Here is a 21,709-nt window from a genome sequence, read left to right as displayed (position 1 = left end):
TCTTGGGGCGTAGCCAAATACTTCTTTTAATACTTCCTCCAGCGTCCCACCTCTCTTCACATGGAGGCTGGCTACCTAACATCTGTTTTATTTCCTATCATATAGTCAGACATTTGCAGATACTCAGAAGTGGCTAAAAATCATAGGAGATGAAAGCAATTCCATAATGTTAATTCTACAAAACTAATCTGGTTGTAACATATTGACTATGGATGCTAATTTTTATCTGAGAGCGTTGAAGCACTGTAGAATGGTTGCCTATAAATATTCTACTCTTGATTATCTAAGTAGGAATACAAATAATTGAACTTTACAACTAAAATAAAAATTGTGTTTGAATTAATATTTTAAATTCCCTCCAAATAAGATTATAAGTAGGGCATTTAACATGTCATACCTTTGTGACTTTGAGTCCTTCTTTGGCCATTATGTGGTGTGAATATGAACAATAAAACATATAAAAGAAAAAAAGCAAGAAGCAAGAACAGAAATGAAATGGATAAAGGGTACTGAATTATCAGATTAAAAATACTTGGTAGTTTGTTGTATTTATTAATGAAGATTTGTTTGTACCATGTCTTGTTTCTCATTGTGGAAGAGTTTAATATCAGGGTTATCTAACAGTGACATCTTTCATTACCATGACGTAACCTTTTGGTGAAATGCTTTTCATTTGAAGGAATACTTTTTGCAAATGGTTTAGCTCTGTCAGACTTTGCAGCAGCCATTTCTGTCCACGTCCCTCTTCATTTATTGTAAAGAAATTCCTTGTTTGGAAGTAGATTTTAATATCTATAGTTTATCATTCTGTCTTTGAGTCCAAGGCGAGTGTACTCAAAGGCACGAAAAGAAATGTGTAAATTGCATTCTCCTCTCAAAGCTACTTTATGCTAAATAAAACCAGGTGAAAATGTGTGGCATTATTAAACTGACAGTACAGTGCAGACGCTGCATTTAATAGTGACTGCATAGTTTATGAAGCGTCAGCAATAGGGACTGTAAGGACAAGGAGATTACAGCAGCTTCTCTGAGTGTCTGTCTAGTTCTTTATTCATCTTTTCTCTTTCTTGCTGGTTATCAGGCCAAAGATTGTATTATATTTCATGCAATGTTATTAACACAAGCTCCTTTGGTTGAATGCTTCAGTGTTTGCTGGTGTGTTTAGCTTCCTCCCTCTCCTGCCAATTATGTGTCATTGGACAGTCCTCACCTGCTTTCTTTACCTCTATCTAGGCCATGAGTTCTTGTGGGCCATTGGGAACCCCCTCCAGTTCTCCCTGGAGGATTCTATGGGCAGGACCAGGTCAATTCTCTTCTTGTAAGAAAGACCTTTTATTTCAGGAATGGTTTTGCATGGATGACCCTGGAGACCCTTTAAACAGCCAAAGATTTCTATGCTCTTTGAACCAGAGTATTCAGGACCTCCCCAGGCTGATGATAACCACATGAAGTTACTTGACATTATTTTTTCCCAGAAGTTTTCAAGATTGCTTAGCTCCCAGACCTACTTTAATCCACCGGTACATCTCAGAACTGGGGAACCAGCAGGGCCAGCTTTTGTTTCTGACATTTTTATATCTCCTAGCATGACCATTAAAAAAATATCAGTCTCCTCACTAAACAGACTTCAGCTAGGACTTTTGTGCAGCACATGACAATTTGAGAATCTAAGGTGAGTTCTAGGACATTCATCATATATTTAAGTTACAGACTACAGAAAAAGTATCTGCAGAATTACTTTAAGATAGCAGGCAAGATTCACATCTTAGAATAATTTCTGGTCCACTTTTTCCACCTAACATCCTTCACACTTATGAGACATATATGACATTTTAAACATGGCACCAATGAATGTGTACTCTGAAGTTTCCTCTCTAATTAAACTTAATTCAAACTCATTTCTATATGTATACAAAAGATTGATTTTTTTTTTATGAAGGAATGTGCTTTCCAGTATACTATTTACTAAGGGTTTTTCTCAAGACAGTGTCTAAAATTCTGGTTGCCAAATTACTACTCTGAAAAGGTGGTGAAGATGCACCTGCTGGCCCCTTAAGTTTCCCAGAATAGGAGTGCAGGGGTGTGAGGTGGTGGTAAAGGTTTGGCTTCAGTTTTACAACCCGTGAGGAAACCCATCTTTGAAATTGCAGCCGTAACCCACTTGTCTTCATTTGCCCAAGCAATTGTAGTGTGAATAGCTTTGTTGTTGTTTTATCAAATAGTTGTGTTTACAGCCTCTTGTGTGATTAAGGGTGAATTGTCTTTCAGCTGTTCTAATCAGGATATATGGATCCTTCCTTCTTTCTTTTGCCTTTTCCCATCCCTCCCTCCTTCCTCCTCCTCCTCCTCCTCCTTTGTCCCTCCCTTCTTCTCTTTCTTTCTTTAAAGATCTTAGGGCAGTTGGGCTAAAGAAAGGGATGTTCTTCAATCCTGACCCTTATCTTAAGATGTCCATTCAGCCAGGGAAGAAGAGCAGTTTCCCCACCTGTGCCCACCACGGGCAGGAGAGAAGGTCTACTATCATCAGTAACACCACTAATCCCATTTGGCACCGAGAGGTAAGACGACCCTTAGGGGTCTTCTACTTGACAGAATGTCAGCCAGGTTCATTTTTTCCCCCTCTGAGCTCTATGTATCCTTGAGCTCTTCATGGGTGTGGGCGACATGGCTGAGGTGTCTTGGGTTTTGTTGGAAAGAGGGTGCAATTAGAATGAGCTATTTCTCATCAGAGTTGGGTCTGAGACAGTTGAGGCATTTACCTCATGGACACAATTTAAGGGTCTGCCAAAAGATTCAGTAATCAAAATAAATTTCTTAATGGAATAAATACATTTATTTATTTTATCTTATTTTTATGCCATACTGGGAATTGAACTGAGAGGGGATCTACCACTATGCTACATCCCCATCCTTTTTTAAATTTTTTCTTCTGCAACAGTGTCTTGCTAAATTACTGAGGCTGCCCTTGAACTTGCAATGCTCCTGCCTCCACCTCCTGGGTTCACTGGGATTACAGGGACATACCACCATGCCTGGCTTCATGAATTATTATTACTTTTTTAACAAAATTAAAATTAATGCAAAAAATTTGCCATGAACAAAATGCCAACAATTTGGAATAAGAACAGGATCAGTAACATTACTTTGCAGAACCTGAGGCAAAAGGAAAAATCAGTAATACTGACCCAGTTTTTATTTAAAATTGATATTTTGACCTAGCATGAATTCTTTTCAAATTCAAGGAACTTCTCTGAGGGCTTTGGCAAATCTTTTGTAGATTTCTAGATTTTTGTTACATGAGCCATTCCAAGAGATGTCACCCTGAGTGACGGCAGATTGTGTTGATGGTATTTTAGACTTCCTCACAGCTACAGTATGCTGCCCGTCATCCTAGTGCCCATATCAGTGAAACCAAGCAAAGGATTTTCTCATTAGAAATACGACAAGTCAGAGAATGAACAAAAAGACACCATGTGGTTATTTGCAGCGTGACTAAGGCATTTGCTCTCCCAATACTTTTCAGGGATCTAAGACTTTAGAATTTTCTGGGTAAACTAGAAAATTGGAGTTATGCAATTAATTAGATTATACCCTAAATGGTTAATGGTAGTAGTACATTCTTACAATGTTGTAGAAATATTTAATTGGAGAGAGAGAATAGCGGGGATCTAAAACCAATTTGAGAAGAGGTGTGGCCCTGATCCTTGTCAGCACAGCAAGATGTGTCTCCTGGGCAGTCGCTCTGGTTATCTAAATGGGCAAATAGCACTTGTGTTCTTAAACCTGGTTTAAAAAACTACTTAGGCTCTCTTAATAAGAAATAACACTTAAAGGTATACCCCTTAATCTAACATATTTCAAAGCCTAGAAGACAGAATATATCTCAGTATAATCTCTAGAAGACTCATAGTGAATATAGTAACGAAACAAGTAATTGCTTAATTTTCTAACGTCGCCGCTGCAAGCCAGGTAGGGGAGGCTATGGGATGAGATTATCTTCTCTCTATTTTGGTGATTAAGAAACCAAAGCTTAAAGTATTTACGTGACTAACTACTCAAGAGGCAGAAGTGGGCTTACATTCAGCTTTCTCATTCTTTTATAAAGATAAAAGAAGTGCTTTTATCCATAAAACAGACTGCCAAATTGCCTGGCCCTCGGAGAACTTTAATTGTTATGACTAACTAAGTTGCGGTGCCTAAGCACCAAGCACCATTCACATCACTATGTTTGTGTGGATTCTGTCAGGGAAAGAGTGACTTTATTTTGTTTAGTTTTCCGGCCCTATCTTTTACTTATTCTGATATCCTCATCTTTAAAAAGAAAAATTTATCTTAATGATAAAATGAGTAAAGCTTTTTATATTTATTTTATATACTTATCAACTCCAATTCAGTTTTCTCCCATGGCATTCTTAAATAAAAACAAAGCCCATCTCTACTTCTTGCTTTTCTGTCCCAGAAAACATGACCCCATGTGTCTTTTAAACTTAAGTAATAATTCCATTTAAACATTGTTTTATTTTAATACTTCTTAGGGATACCACAATACTCTATAAACGTTCCTACTTTAACCACTAAGTGAAGGAGTATTATGAACTATGTTTTGCAACTTCAAACTCCCTACCCTATGTAAATTTATGATTACACAAATGGTATGCCTTTACTCCATGTACAGAGAAACAACATGTATCCCATTTGTTTACAATAAAATAAATGAATTAATTAATTAAAAAAACATGAGATTAGGGATTTAAATGACTAAGAGTAAAATATTCCAGTTCATTCTATATCAAAATATTAAATATCAGAGAATTAAGATGTGATAAATGTAGTGATTATAAAATTGTGTATAATTTAATATTTGATAACATCTAAAACTTAAAGCAGGAAGGGCTGCATGATTAATTAAAGGACTTCTTTTGTCACACAGATTATTGATAGTTGGTTTTTGATCATTGTGGATGTTAATAGTTCTGAGTGAATACAGGATGGACAACAGCCATAGATTTTTCTAGTAATGTGGACCTTGTACATAATTACAATTTAAGAGAGATCATTTCCTGTACTGTAAAGTGTTTTATTTGTCTTTCTTTTGAGCCAACATGCTACCTGCTTTTGTTTTCAGAAATATTCCTTTTTTGCACTTCTAACCGATGTCCTGGAAATTGAAATTAAAGACAAGTTTGCCAAGAGTCGTCCTATTATCAAACGTTTCCTGGGGAAACTAACCATTCCAGTCCAGAGGCTGCTGGAGCGACAAGCCATTGGGTAATCAGCTTTGACTTTTAGGGATCTTGTTGAGATGAGTTTGTACCAGAATGACTTGGTAGCCCTAGGACTTTTTTCACTGATAAAAAAGTGGTAACATAACTCTTTTAAAAATAAAAATGTTTTACATTCATTAAAAGTATACAGGGCCAATAGTACTTCTTATAATTATGTATCTTTTTTTCTTGGTATCTATATCTTTTCCAAGATGTACCTAGCATTCATATTTTAGAATCATAACACAGTGTTCAATCATGTTTTTAATGTACTGAAATCTATAAAGCTCTCTCCCTAGGACAGAATTTAATGTTAGAGGATACTTACTTTATCCTGATTAATCCCATCCGGAGAATCTGTTATTCCTGAAAAATAAAGCAACCTTTTTGTGGCCATTTAAAATAAGACCTAGACCTAGATAAGAGGGTATAACTGTAAGCTCCTAGACATATGCATCCATTCAGGCATCAAAAGAATCTTAACATATGATTGGTGCTTTTCTTTCTATGAGTTTTTGGTAAGTTGTGAGTAAAGCAATGATAGCAAAGCAATGATAGCACGCCTCCATCCTTTCTTAGGTTGTACGTGGTTCTACATGGTAAGTACCAGCAAATGCAAACACAGGTGCTCTGAGATGGCACTGAGGGGCATCTGGTTGTGTACCTTTTTCACTGTAGGGGAATGTTTTGAATGTCTGTTGGTGGTATCAGCAGCAGCAGAAGCAGTGACAGTAGTAACTAGGAGTAATGATATCACCTAAGTGATGGGAGCCCACTCTATGTCAGGGGTTAAGTACATGACACTCATTTGCTCATGCAGTCTCAACAGCCATGAGAGGTAGATAAGGTCATAATACCAATTTCAGAGAGGGCTCTTAGGCCAATAAGCAGGTGGTGGAGCTGAGATTTGAGTTTGGATCCTTTTGCTATAGAAGCTTGCTGTCTCTGAAACGTCTCCAGGACTGGCCGTAATGTAATATTACTGTTACCTGTGGAAAGTTGATCATTCATAATCACTCTTTGATTCTGGCAAATCACAATTTCATGGTCTTTCATTTCCTCATCTGAAAAATAAAACACTCAGATCACATGATCTCTAAGTCCCCTTCAAAACCCAAAACCCAGAGATTCTAATGGATTCTAATCCTCTTGACAGTCAGAGGCAGTGGATTTTGTGATTGAGCAGTCCACAGGAAGTAGGAAGATTATATGAAGTTCTAACAAACTGACTTATCTGATGAAAGCTGAGAAATCTCAATTATTTTTAAGAAGAACAATTAGAACTTATAGCAGATATATTTGGGGGAGCTTTTAAAATTATTTTTAGGATTTATAAAAAGTATAAGATTATAGAGTGAGAATTAACTACAGTAAATGTAATATAATTATCATTTCATTTATATAATTAGTCTTATAATTTACATAATATATGTGACACTTGGTGGTGTCAATTTTATGTATGCCAGCAAGAACAAGCAAGGAAAAATAAAATCTTGTCAGTAACTGAAAATGTTATTCACTTTCTGGCTTTTGATTCAGTCTTTTAAAGAGGTGAACACCCAGAGAAGTACCAATCCTGGATTCTATGTGTACTAGACGCAAGTCCAACATGGTTTCATAAAATATCAGAATCATGGGTTACTTATAAGTAGTATTAAAAGCAATGCAATGATACTACATATTAGCATGGTGGCTATTAGCATAAAATCTATATTTCTGATATTTTTATTATTTTCCATTAAGTAATTGATACATCTTGAAAATGATGTATTTGATTAGTTAGACATTTGGTAGACTGCTACTCTGAAACTGTTGACGCTTTACATAGTGCAGTTGTATAGGATGAGCTAGAACCTCTTACTGATAACCTATTTCAAGAGTATTTGTTTGAACGGGACACTTAGGAGAGCATGACTTGTGTTCCTTACTAAAGGAATGTCATGCTATGTCAATTACTATGCTTTGTCAATTCCTCTAATTATGTTAGTGAGAGCCTGTCTTAGTGAGAACATTTTAGCACTCATTTTTCATAATAATATATAACATATTCTTTATAATTATATATGGCAGTGAGAAGCAAAATGAATCAGGGTGGGACTGAGCAAGACCAGCAGAACTGCTGAATCCAGGGACAGGCACTCAGCAAATGGGAACTCTTGGCTCAGCATCTACAGTTAATACGAAGGGTTCCCTATACTTACAGGTTGAATAGTTGAGTATCTTGTCAGTTAAAATTCTATTTTCCAAGTAAAACATCTCGCTTGTGAATTAGTTTAATTCATATATATACACATGTATATGTGTTATTATATGTGCATATAATGAGCTAATAACTATCTGTATATAAGGTGCCTACGAAATGTCAAGCACTGTGTTGGACACTGGTCATAAGATAGTGATATACCCTTTCCTAACATTTCTTACAGATATTTACTCCCTAGATAAAACTCATCAGTTTTATAAATCTTCATCATTAACACTGACACTTTGCTTTTATTGATTGAGGAGGAGGAGAGGAGGGTTGATTTATTTTTAACCAGGAAATGATGATTTTATTATTAAAGAACTGAGTCTCCAAAGAGGTGAACAATGGAGTTGAGAATGGGTTCCAACTCATGCATTGCTGGACAAATATCAAGCACTTCTGTGTGTCAGGCACTGCCTAAATATCTGAATGTTGGAAATGCCTAAATGTGAAGAAAAGAAAAAGACATCCCTGTCATTATGCAGATTATAGTCATATTGTTATTTGGATATTCTAAATGGCATTTAACATACCTATAATGTCTAATAGTGGCAGATGCCTTTGTATTACTTGACAGAAGAAATTTTGTAAAGTACTAGTTTAAGTAGAAAAAAAGCATTGATATTAATCACATCAAGGTGGCCCACAAGGCAGTATGCCATTAAGATGTGTGCTACTGAAACCAGCCTGGAATCACTGAGATGTATGTAACATGAGACTGTGGTGCACTGACTGCAGAGGAGGGGCTTCTCTGTGCCAGATGAATCTGTGTCTAATCCCAGGTCAGGCACTCGATAGTTGTCTAGCTGCTGGTTTCCTTCTCTAGAAAACAGGGGTACCATCACTTCCAGGCTTGCTAGGGGGATGAAAGGAGATGATGAATACACAGTCCTCAGCAGAGTGTGCACAGAACACAGTAAGAAATCTATATGGGAAATGAAGCATCAAAGCATCAGTCAAGAAAGTGAAATTATCACAATGTCATCTCTAGGGAAGAAAAGGAATTCTCTGAGAAAGTCTTGCTTTGAGACCAGAAGAATTTATAAGAACTGAATTGGGATCCTAACATAGTATGTGTTCTTTTAAACAGACAACACCTATTCAGGAGTGTACTGAGGAGATAGAGAAGAATAGAGAAGTTATGCAGACTCTAAACTCCAGTTGTGCAGATGTTAGGCAGAGGCATTATGTTCTCCTTCTGAAATAGCCATTAGGGGGCAGTGTGAGAACAGAGATGGTGTGATCTGATACTACCCCACTGGTTATTTTTTTAATGATGAAAAAAATATTTGATTCAGAGAAAGAGTTGCAAATTAAGTAATTGCATTTGACTTCAATAAATAGACATGGTCTCGAAACAGATGATAATTCCATCCTTGAGGAAAGTGGCTACCCAAGCCTGGCAGCAAGGCTGGGCAAAAACTAGGCAGACCCAGTTGTGGGTCCCTCCAGTCCCAGGTTGGTGACATGAACCCTCTGCCCCCATAGTGGCACATCTAGCTTCTCCAACCACCCCATCAGCGTGGCTCACAAGCTGCCCTCCACAGTGAGGGCAATAGGTCCACCCCTTCCTTTGCAGGTATGGAAGGAGAGCTGAGTGGTCCCCTCTGCTCATACAGCTGGGGCTGCTGCTTGTGTATGGCCTTTCATGTGTTTCTATGTTGCTTTCTCCTAATAATTTTCCAATCAACAAGATTTCCTTTTATCCCTGTTTTGTAAGCGTTCATTTACAATGTGCCTTGTATTTTCTTACTTATCAGTCTGAAATTTTCAAGGAAGATATGTGGGATTTGGGGGTGCCTGTGGGAATAATGTGAAGGCTGACTCCAGGGTAGTCAGGATAGAGAACCATTTCTCCTCCTGCAGGGATCAGATGCTCAGCTACAACCTTGGCAGAAGGCTCCCGGCTGACCATGTGAGTGGGTACCTGCAGTTTAAAGTGGAAGTCACATCTTCTGTCCATGAAGGTGAGGTGCCTGTACATATCCATAAACACTTGCTAAATCTTGCTTGGTGGGCAGTTGGCATTTGAATAGAATTTACTTTGTATGCTGCTCTGAAAATAAAATAGCTTTCAAATGATTACCTGCTGAAGTTTTTCAAAGCAGGCAGGAAAGCCTGTTTATTACAAAATGTCCCTTAGATTTAACCCTGCATTATGAAATTGAGTTGCAGAATTCCAGCAGGAGTTAGCATATACATTCCTCACATGTCAAACTCACTATATACTAGTATAGTTGGGAGTGGTGAAACTTAGCAAGTTGACAATACCATCAAGAGGCTTCAGTGGGATGACCAAATTCTTTGAACCAATTGGTCACAAGGCAAAAGATCATTAAAAATTCATTTGCTATTTCTAGTTCATTTTTTACAAGTGCCGCTCTCTCATTCAGATGCATCTCCAGAAGCTGTTGGCACAATCCTTGGAGTTAATACGGTGAATGGAGACCTAGGAAGCCCGTCTGATGATGAGGACATGCCAGGAAGTCATCACGACAGCCCTGTTTGTGCTAATGGGCCAGTGTCTGAGGATAGTACTGCTGAAGGGACACCCAAACATTCTTTCAGGACTAGTTCTACTCTGGAAATAGACACAGAGGAATTAACCTCTACTTCTTCAAGGACCTCACCTCCCAGAGGCCGTCAGGATTCACTTAATGATTACTTAGATGCTCTGGAACACAACGGGCCTTCCAGGCCGGGAGCAGCGACCTCCTCTGAGAGGGCCATGGGAGCCTCTCCAAAACTAAGGAGTAGTTTTCCCACCGACACGAGACTCAATGCAATGCTTCATATCGATTCTGATGAAGAAGACCATGAGTTCCAGCAAGACCTGGGTTATCCATCTTCCTTGGAGGAAGAAGGAGGTTTAATCATGTTTAGCAGGGCTTCAAGAACTGACGATGGCAGCCTGACGTCTCAGACAAAGCCAGAGGACGACCACCCCGTTGAGAATGAGGAAGCCTCCATGCATGAAGCCGCTTCCCTTGAGGATAAGCCAGAGAACCTTCCCGAGCTTGCAGATGGCGCCTTGCCCTCAGTCCCAGCCCCAGAAGAAAGTGAAACTGGCCCAGAGTCTCAACCCAGTGCTGACCAGGGCAGCGCTGAGTTGTGTGGCTCTCAGGAGGTAGATCAGCCCACAAGTGGGGCAGACACGGGGACTTCTGACACATCGGGAGGAAGCCGAAGAGCCATCAGTGAGACTGAGTCCCTGGATCAAGGGTCTGAGCCATCCCAGGTGTCCTCTGAAACCGAACCCAGTGACCCCGCCAGGACCGAGAGCGTGAGTGAAGCCAGCACCAGGCCTGAGGGAGAGAGTGACCTGGAAGGTGCGGACAGCTCCTGCAACGAGAGTGTGACCACACAGCTGTCCTCAGTGGACACTCGGTGCTCCTCCATGGAGAGCGCACGGTTTCCCGAAACCCCAGCCTTTTCTTCTCAGGAAGAGGAAGATGGGGCCTGTGCCGCAGAGCCCCCCAGCAGCGGCCCTGCCGAAGGGCCTCAGGATCCCATATGCACTCCGGGTTCTTTACCTGTGGTACAGGTGCCCAGTGGGGAGGAGGAAGGGCCAGCGACAGATTCGGCCACTTTACCTGACCAGGAGGAGCTCGGGGAGGTCTGGCAGCGGAGAGGGAGCCTAGAAGGAGCTGCTGCTGCCCCTGAGAGCCAGCCCCAGGAAGAGGGCGATGCTGGGGACGCCCAAGGCGCTTGTGAAGGGGCCACTGCCCAGGAAGAAGGCGCTACTGGAGGTAGGATACAGGAGACTTTGCTCCTTGGAGAGAAGTTGTGTTGTTTTCCCCTCAATGCAAATTATATTGCAGTTGCATATGACCTGAATTCCCCACCGTGGGGTTCTGGAGTTAGCAAAAGGAGGAATAAGAAGAAGAAGGGTAAGGCAAAAAAATGGGACCAGGAAGAGCTGGAAACAGGGAACACATGTGTGGGCATTTGCTAGGCCTCAGTTCTAATTCAGTGCTTTTTTATTATTATTTAATGCATCTTTTGTGGCTAAAATAAGAGACCTGGCAAACAACAGTCTTCAAACTTAAATAATGAATTTCTAGTGGGACCTGAGTCTCTCTATACAAAACCAAACAGACCGGCAGCTTCAACTTGAGTGTAATCTACAGAGATTAATAGGAACACCTTTAGTCACACCCCCTTCATAAAACCTCAGAACAGAAGGTTAGTATGTACTTTGCATCAGTTTTTTTTTTTTTTTTTTTTTTCTGTCCTGTGTTGCATAAGAGATGTCAATCAACTTGGGTGATGCATTCTGACACTTGAAGGATAAGGCAGTGTCTGCAGATGCAAATTTACACATAAAATTTGCGTTGAATCTCAGTGAATGTGGCTGTCTAGAATGAATCCTTTATACTGTTTTATTAGAAGTGCATTAAAACGTTAAAGGGTAATTATTTTACCTGCTGAAATAACATAGACTCAAATTGGCATGATTTTCTTATTTTATAATTAATTTTCTACCTAAATTATTTCCTCCCCCCACCCCTTTTTCCTGTATTTTTGTTTCCTTCGTTATCTTGTGGACTTTTTGTGATCCCAAATAATTAGTGCATGAGCAGAGCAGAGGCCAGGTGAGTGAGGGAGGAGGAGGACAAAAGGGGGAGAAATGTATGCAGACGACATTGCTTTAGAGAGGCCTTTTCTGAGCACTATCTACTATTTATTCTCTTCTTTTGTTTCCGGGAAATGAGACTACAGAAAGCAGAAACCAGCCTCAGGATTGATGCTAGATTTTTTTTTTTTTTTTTTTTTTTTTTAATTAAGCCTGTTTGACACTGAGAGTGAAAGCAATACCTGGGTAACTTTGCATCTTTAATCCTAGGTTCTCAAGCCAATGGCCACCAGCCTTTGCGGTCACTACCTTCAGTGCGCCAGGATGTCAGCCGGTACCAGAGGGTGGATGAGGCTCTCCCACCAAGTGAGCATCTATTGACTAAAGGACTCACCTTAGTCACAGGGTACAAGAGTGACAAGCAGATCCAATCCATGGGTCCTGGGGAGGCAGGAGACTTGGGGCTGCTACTTGACAGGGTGATATATTCTGGAAAATGCTACACGCTGACTCCCCTCCTCGCCATTCTGTTGAGTGAAAGGGCAGCTAGGGGAAACGTAAATACTGTACTACCTGTGGAGTAAATACTGCGATCCTGGAAGTCAGATCCAGATATGTTTGGCAACTGGGTATATAATAGAATTTTTTAAAATTATGTCTAACAGCAATGTGAATTTTCATTCACTTACCAGACAAATTGGTCCAATCTCTTAGAAAAGCCTCACTGTGTAATATATCACTTTTTTGCTCACTTCCATCTTTTTAAAATAATTAAGCACAAGGTTCTGATTTTTTTCCCTTAGGGATATGATGAGAACCATTATTAATCTCAGAAATTAGCCTACTGTTTTGAGGGGCCATGACAATTATCGGGGAATTTAAAAGATGTTTCTTTTCTTTCACTTTCAGCAGACACTTAGCACTTACAGGAGAGATGGTTGGGGATCAGGGGTGCTAGGAAACAGTTACACAGTCTGCATTCAAAGCAGTACTCATGCCAGGCATAGTCTGGACAAAATTAAAACTTGATTTAGATTTCTAGAATCCTTTAAAGTAGTGTTGCTCTGTGGGACCAATGCATTTTGAGGAATAATTTTACAGGTTAGTAAATACTACTTGTAAGAAAACATTGGAAGGTACCCTTTACTTTGTTGCTTTCACCATCTTATTCACCCTCCTCTTTGCTCACCCATCTTAAAAGGAATACTGGCAACATGATCTTATAGGGGATCTTATAGGGGATCTTATAGGGGATCTGTGTATTTTGAAAATGGTGGGATGTAAGAAGCAGAGGGCATGAATTTAAAGTGCCAAAATACTGAATTCATTCTTAGTTTTGGAGAAAGCTAATGAAATAGAGAAATGGTACTATACGTTTTTTTTCAAAAATTGGCTTAATCCTTTTGAAATTCTGTTGTACCAGATCTTCCCCTTGTTTGTACATTCGGATAACTAAGGTCCATTATTCTATTTTAAAAAATGGAACAAGAGATTAATTTTTCACTTGTCATCTGAAACAGGTGGAGGGACAAGGAATGAAAACTTCCTATGGTTTACCCTGGGAGAAAAGATTAGAGTCAGGAAAGAGGAATATTCCTGGAAGATATTTAGGTATACTTGGAGCAAAATGAATTGGGAACATGAGGAAGAGTTCTGGGAGAGCTTCTTTTGTATGTATATGTGGATTAATAGTAACCAGAGCTTCTGGGGGCAGGACAGGAGGCATAGCATTATGTGATAAATGGCAACCCCCTAGTCACATCAATTGCTTTCATCTCTGTTGGACATAATTTTGGTCTTTAGATTATATTCAGTGAAGACGGGTACTTCCTTGCTGAAATTGTGACCACTATTTGTGATATCTCAATCCATCTTTTTAAACACTGATAATTGCCTTACACAGATAAAATACCTATTGGTATTTCTTTTTTGCAAACAGTTGGCCGTTCATTTCAATAAGTTGATATGTTCAAAGTGAAAGCAATTTAATGGTCTCTTCTATTTCATAAGTGACTGATACATGACTAATTAGTGACAGACAAATCCTAAGACATGTCCCCTTTGTTCAGTGGTTTTCAGGGGTGCTACCAGTAGGGGACGTTTGGGGTTTCTGGACCACCTTTCATCCTAACAGTGTAAGGAGCTGCTGTATTTAGTGGTTGAGCCCTGAGATGCCAAACCTCCTGTAATGACGGAACAGGCTGACACAATGAAACACTTTCTCACCCAGAATTGTAACTGAATGCCCACTGAGAAACATGCCTCAGCCCTGATTTATTTAGCACCCAAAAAATGATGCTTTTATAAAATATTATCAGAATTTTTGTATTTTAAAAACTGAGAATTGAAAATGTCTCCCTCTAAAAAATGAGATTAAATACACACACACACACACACACACACACACACACACACACACACATTGGAGGAGCAAGCAGTTTGCAAATTGAGGACTTATACGATCAGAGATAGGTTATAGATTAGGGTCTGAGTGTACCCGATGGCTGTTGAGCTCTGTCACCCATTCTCATGTGTGTCTCATCCTTCCTACAGTCTGTCCCTTGACTGTCCTCATTGCTTGTCTGTCCCCAGCCCTGCCACTCTGTCTTCCTTTCCTGGCCAGGCACTATGTTGCCACCTCTGATTCTGCCTTGTCCTACAGCTGTGGCATCTGCATTCCTCTGAGTCTTTTGTCTTCTGCAGCTCGGCTAAGGGGGCAGCTGGTTGGAGTATGCAGATTGGTCCATCTCCTAAATGACCTCACTGAATTATTTTAAGGCTCACACTCTACTTTTTTTAAAAATGTAGGTCTTGTAATAACTCATATTTTTGTAGTACTGCTATACACTCAATAAAGAACTTTCACATGCTTTCTTTTTTGTTCTTGCTCTGATGATTTGGTGAAGTAGATCAAGCTTATATGTAATTTATGGATTGATGCATAGAAGTCAGCTAATCAGATTGCTTAGTTTTATAGGCAAAGCTCAGATGAATTAAAGACATTTTTAAGATCCCATGCTAGTCAAAGTTGAGACAATTTCAAACATTGCTTTTCCTGCAACAGGTAGTCTGAGCTGAGATTAGAAGGTAAGGGGCTGTTGCATGGGTAGATGGATGTGGATTCTGAAAGTCTACAGAGAGCCAAATGGGCAGCTTATGGAGTGGTATGTGATTTATTTGGTACCAGGGACGTCTTAAATCAGAGAGCTTGGGGGTTTCACTGAAACTTTATTAAGGTGGCCTACTCTGAGGTCAGACCAAGAAAGGCTCTGAACATGCCCAGCTTTCTCCTCTTCCAGGATGGGTTTAAGTAGCAGGAACCTCTCTGGGGAAGCCCCTCACCCACAAGAGTAGTTGCAGTGACAGTGTGAGCCAACATGAGGTCCGGACAGGTTTCCCCTGTTCAGCATCTGTATCAAACTGTGACCTTTTCCTCTCTGTGCCAGTGACTATCCCCGTACCTCGGGACAAGCTACCAAAGCAGTGTGCTCTGGGCTTGGGTGGCCCTCAAATTTGATTTTTAAAAAATTATTTCTATTGTTGTTGTTGTTCTTATTGTTTTAACTTATTTTCACCTTAAAAAATTTAAGGTGAAATACTCACATACAGTGAGGAAACTGTCCATCAAACTTATGCTGAAAAATCCCAATCAAGGGAATTCAGTGGTGGTCTTGGCTTTGCCACTTCAGTCCTATAGCTGAACACGTCAGGGTAACACTTAGTTCCTGAGACTCTGTTTGAGTTCTTTTTTTTTTTTTTTTTTAATCTAAAGCAGGGTTTTCTTACCTTTTATGGTCTCATTTCTCCTGTCTCAGGACTGGGGACAGATCTTAGACTTGGTACTATGAGAGTCTATGAGAGTGATGTACCATTTGACCCTCAAAATCTCATCCCACCTTAGGCCATGAATGTCCACTGTGACCTTGTGGGCCTGTACCTACAACTACTAGTCAAGAGATGTTCTAATAATTCATAGAAAATAAGAAAGTTCAGGCCTTGGAGGTAGTGTGAACCTGAATGTGTACCTTAGGAAGTTTCTGTGTCTTCTCATTCTGATAGTGCTGGCAGCTAGAGGCCTGTTAGAACATTACTGGCATGACAATTTTGGTCTTTTTAGCATTTAGGGGAAGAAAAGAGCCATCCCAGCCTCTCTGAAAAACTTCTGTTTTCCTCTTATTGACTCTAGTGTACTTGTAACTGAACCCCCTGCTGCACTGGAGACGGTATGGAATTGTTGTATAAGTGTTTTTCCCCCCAGAAGGTGTTTTTCTAGGACTGGGAATGGATTCAGGAGAAACAGTCTGAATGAGTGGGCTCTGATAGGATCCCAGCATGGTTGCTGTATTTTTAGGACTATATTAGCTATAGGATGGGTGCAAATGGGTAGGCCTGAAAACATACAGGGAGACATTTATCACCTCTCCATGACTGCATACTTTTGTGATTAAAGCATCCTTCAAAATAAAAGCCTGAAAGTACACAGAAAATCTGAAAAGTGTTAATTAATACTAGAGTTTCTACTGTGTTTAGGACCAGGGGCTCTTATTCTCTAGAGATTAAAACTGAGTTTAGAAGAGAAAAAGTTGATACTTACAATCTAAAAAGCCAGTTGTTTAAAAATTAAAGAATAAAGGACAAAATATTCAGCTACCTGAAATTTTTAAATTTTTTCCTTCAAATAAAATATAGCAGAAAAGAGTACATTCAACCTCCTGAATATTTTCCCACTGAACACACCTGTACAACCAAACAGCACATCACTGGCACCCTAAAAAATCTCCTTTGTCCCCCCTGCCAGTCACTACCGCCCCTGATGGCGAAGGGACCCACCATCCTGACTCCCCAAATCATATTTTTTTAGACTTTATACAAATGGAATCAGACTTATTTGAGTGTTAAAATAACAACAGCAAAGAAATCTTTTAAACATTGCCATCTGTCTTCTATCACAAAGTTTATATTTTTCCTTCAAAGTACTTTAGTTTATTATGACTGTACCATCTTGCCATTTTGGTGATGATACTGTCATTATATAATTTTTGCATAGTGGACTTATAAATTCAGCCATTCAGGATTGGGGTTTATTAAGTCCATTGTAACCAATTTAAGACCCCACCCACAGTCCCCTCTCCCCCTTTTGATTGATACAGTCCATGCTGACTACCCCTGACATATATGAAGCTCATTCCATTTGGCCATTGACCTTCCTCCCCATCTCAGCATAATCCACATCTCATCTGATCACCAACAGGGTGGTTCAGTGGAGACCAAGTCCAGTTTGAAGGGAGTGGGAAAGAGGGTGATGAGAAGAACAGAAGGATCGTAACTACAACCCTATTCCCTTCCTATACATGTTGATTCTGAAAACATCAAAGATCTTACCCGCCCCACCTGCCTCTGTGCCCTGCCTAGGAAATCAGTGGCCTTGGAGAGTTTTACCAGCTTTCTAACTCTCTGACTTCCTCTTACTGTCTATTAGAGTGGTGTATTTAAGTCTTAGGGTGTCCAAGAGGCCACTTGCCCCTAGATATTAGTGTGGGGTAGTTAGGCTGAAATTTATCTTCTTGTGAACCCATACTTCATGACCTCTGAGAAATCTAGCATTTGCTCTATGGGTGCTTATTAATGTGTGCTAGTGTTTCTCAAATTTTAGTGTGTTGAGGAATCACCTGAGAAGATTAAAATAGAAGATAAGTGAGTCCTCAATTTAGAGTCTGAATCTGAAGACTGGAGTGTATCCTAGGAATCTGCATTTTTATTGATCCTCAAAGTGATTATCATATGTTTTCTAAGTCCCACCATACCTTGAGAATCATTTCTCTGGATAATAATTTTCAAATTCTGTTATCACCATGAATCTCTTTATGCAAATAAACTCTTATGTGGAAAGCCAATATACACCACTCAACACACCACAGATAATATTGGGGCTTCTGTGACTAAAGTAGAGTGGTGAGTGGTTCCAGAGTCCCTCAACTCAAGATTCCAAAGATACTGACCCTATAAGGCTTGGCTAATTAGAATTTAGTTTGGAAATGCTAACCTATACTAAAGACATATGAAGTGATACTAAGATATTGCTACATCCTTACTGAACCTAATGTAAAAAAGTGTGTATCATTTGATGATAGAATTTTAGAACTAGAAGGGACCTTAGAAAATGTTTAATTCTGGCCTCTAATTTTCAAAAACTGTGGTCTATAGAGTTGTAGTGACTTTTTAAAGTTCACGTAGCATTAAGTGTCACAAGCCGTGGCCAGAAACCAGATTTTTCATCCCTCAATTTGGTGTACCATCCCATCCCACTCCGTCCACATATCCCAATACAACGCTCTTGGTCTCATGACACCCTGATTGTGTACTTTTTTTTTTTTTTTTTTTTCTTTTTTTGGTACTGGGGATTGAACCCAGGGGCACTCAATCACTGAACCATATCCCCAGCCCTATTTTGTATTTTATTTAGAGACAGGATTTCACTGAGTTGCTTAGTGCCTCGCTTTTGCTGAGGTTGGCTTTGAACTTGCAATTCTGTCTCAGCCTCCTGATCCACTAGGATTACAGGCAAGTGCCACCGCACCCAGCCTGACTGTGTATTTCTACAGTGTACAATTGGGATAAGAAAGTAAGTGTTAAGATCCCGGTCGTCTTACTCTGCCTCTCTGAATTTAGCATGATCTCTTTGAAAAATCTTTGATCCTGTAAAATGAATTCTCATATGAAGAACAACCAGGCCCAGTAGAAAGAAGCATAAGATATTAGAGCAATTATACCCTTCAAAGTAAGTGATAGCTATGACGGAGGCCTAATCCTCCTGCAGGCACCTCTCTTGGTTTGCCTGGATGAAGGGTATTGATCACCTGTGTAGGAATGAATATGCAGCCAACAGTACAATAGCCTTTACGTATCCAATGCCAAACATCCACTTGAAGTCAGCAATATAGAATTTCTTTTTATGGAGACTTAAGTAGTAGCATCAATTTAAAGATACTATATTTGATAGGGATAGTCTTAATATATGTTCAACATACCATGTTCTTAGAAAGCAAACTTTGGGCCCCATTGTCTTATTCACCCTATTGCACATAGAAATATCTTTACTGAACTACAAATTAAGGTTATCTCCGACTTTTGTGGAAAGGAAGTACAAAAATCATTTTATAGCACTACAGCATTTAAAATCACTTATTCCTTTATTACATGTGCAAGGGAACAGTGGTGAATATATCTGGAGAACCTGTTCCCAAATCCCCTATTTTGTTACCCATATAGATTTAAACAGGCTACGTATACATCTTATTTGCTAAATTCTTGTTTAGTTACTGCCAAGAAAAAGTTCCATCTGTGAATTTTTTTTTTTTTTTTTTTTTTTTTAGTGGTGCTGGGGATCGAACCCAGGGCCTTAGTGCTTACAAGGCAAGCACTCTACAGACTGAGCTATCTCCCCAGCCCCTGTGAATATCTTTTTTTTTTCTTTCTTTTGTCAGGAAATGCAAAGTATGTAGCAATGTGTTTTCTTTTCTGCCTTAACTACCAGAAAATTTAGAGCCAGAATTCAGTAATAACCTTATCTAAGACACTTGGCAGCATCTTTCTGTTTCCTTTAGTTGGTCTCTGTTTCTTTTTTTTTCTTTAATCTCTAATTGAACTATGTTTTTTAAAATTAGGAGCTACTGTAAACATTCTTGGTGAAAGAATGATCATTTGTTTTCATGTGAACTTGATTTGACCTAGTATGTGCTTAGATTATCCTGGCTCTAAAGAGACAATGAGATGAGAGTAATTGGTTCTTGAAATCTTTGAGATGGGAAGCATGCGGAGGACTTTGGAAGGTGGTTCCTGGAGATGCTTTCATGTACTTACGATTGTCAGGGAAGCACAGGCTGTGTGTGAGGTCTTTTGGAAATGTCCTATCGATGGTAACTGTGTTCCCAATTTTCAGATTTGACAGGCAGGTTTGTTGTGAGCTGTGTTTCCTTGTAGCATGAATGGCTTTGAGTTGCTATCATCTGTGTGGTGCTGTTCATTGGTCCAATTTTTCTTTCTCTTGCCATTTGTCATAAATTTACAGTGTGCTGAGATGAACAAAGATATCTTTCATCTCCCAGCCGGGCCAGTGAACCTCAGGGGTGGTCCTGTGCAGGCTGGTATCTTTCTTGCAGGTCTTATCAACCCTGAGGACATTGTCAAAATACTTGGTGTATATGTACTTCTAGAGCAAATACCATAGGTGGTCAGAAGAACAGACGCCTTTCTCCTGGTCTCCAAGATTGGGCCCATGGTGTCTGTTGTTAAGCCAGGTGATCACTTGGAGAGTTTTGAGATAATTAAAGTACTCAGGATAAAGTGCTTATTCATTTATAAAAAACACAGAAATATAAAAGTATAAAGAGTTTCCCTGGTTAAAGAATAGACCTCTGCTGTTTTCATGTTCCCTGTTTGCATTTCCCTTTCCAAATGCAATAAGGTCCAAACATTTGCCTTCTGAGAAGATCAGCTCATGCTCTGTGCATTTGAATGGAGGAATGGCCTTCTAGAGAGTCGGAGGTGGGATGTCTGGCTCTGAAGACCGGTCTGTTCTGTTTTTTCTGAACATGCACTTATTTATTTGTTGGCAGAAACTAATGCACTTAATGTGATTGCTTAACATACAATTAAATCTTTAAAAACTTGTATTTATTTGAGGTTGGAGAGAGGAAATTTTCCTTGCTCTAAAAATGTGTTCATCTTTGGAAAAGTGCAAATTGAGGAGTGTAGAAAATGCTACTGTTTGATCACTGGTCTAGCATTAATTAGCTACTTTTCTTCTGAAGACTCAATTGACTACCATTGTATATAAATATATACATGGATGTTTCCAGTTTGAAGTTTTTAATCTAAACTAGAAAAAACAGGAAAAAAATCAGATTTGGGTGAAAATAAACATCAATACCAATTTTGATGTAACAACTGAGCATATTAGGATGCAAACTAACATGTGCTTTTAAAGTGCTAGTGTTCATATATGAAGGACAAGAGCCATGGACAGGTTTGGAAAGATTCTCTACATTTAGAGATTCTTTAGGAGATTGGTATTAGACATACAGGATAGACTTAATAATCAGTAACAACAGTTTCTTTAGTGGACTGGGGAGAAATGCTGGATTACACAGTGAGGTATATGTCATTAGCCCCAAATTATAGCATGTCAGAGAGAGAAAACTTGTGCTGAACTTAATGAACCACTTTAGTGGCCCCAGCTCCTCCTCCTAATGCCTCTCCGTGCCTTACTGCTGTTTAGACTGGGAGGCGCGCATTGACAGCCACGGCAGGATCTTCTATGTGGATCACGTAAACAGAACCACAACGTGGCAGAGGCCGACAGCTCCCCCGGCCCCACAGGTGCTGCAGAGATCTAACTCCATACAACAAATGGAGCAGCTGAACCGGCGGTGAGGATGGGAGCTTCTGCTACTAATGTTCTGTTTTGTAGTTGGGCTTTACATGGTGCAAAGTAGAAGACACAGCTGTCTCTTTCATCTCAGGGAGTTCTGGCATTAAGGTATAGCTATGACCTCTTGTAATTCATAGATCCATTGGACTTCTTTTGGTGGGGAAAAAAAAAAAAAACCCACATATATACACACA

At 39.6% G+C, this 21,709-nt stretch overlaps 1 protein-coding gene across 3 annotated transcripts in view; it reads left to right on the top strand.

Moving 5' to 3' along the window:
- HECW2 (HECT, C2 and WW domain containing E3 ubiquitin protein ligase 2) overlaps nt 1–21,709 on the top strand; it is a 390,019-nt gene that overhangs the window by 270,456 nt on the left and 97,854 nt on the right. For all 3 annotated transcript variants that reach the window (XM_079132566.1, XM_079132567.1, XM_079132568.1), the window contains 6 exons: nt 2,389–2,558; nt 5,126–5,268; nt 9,376–9,476; nt 9,903–11,258; nt 12,356–12,451; nt 21,363–21,513. In XM_079132566.1, the coding sequence (XP_078988692.1) occupies nt 2,389–2,558; nt 5,126–5,268; nt 9,376–9,476; nt 9,903–11,258; nt 12,356–12,451; nt 21,363–21,513 (2,017 nt within the window). The remainder of the gene's footprint in view (nt 1–2,388; nt 2,559–5,125; nt 5,269–9,375; nt 9,477–9,902; nt 11,259–12,355; nt 12,452–21,362; nt 21,514–21,709) is intronic.

This window comes from Sciurus vulgaris, assembly GCF_902686455.1.
Source record: "Sciurus vulgaris genome assembly, chromosome: 3".
NCBI classification, from domain to species: Eukaryota; Metazoa; Chordata; class Mammalia; order Rodentia; family Sciuridae; genus Sciurus; species Sciurus vulgaris.
Note: the sequence above shows the minus strand (reverse complement) of the source record. Positions and strands in the feature narration are given on the sequence as shown.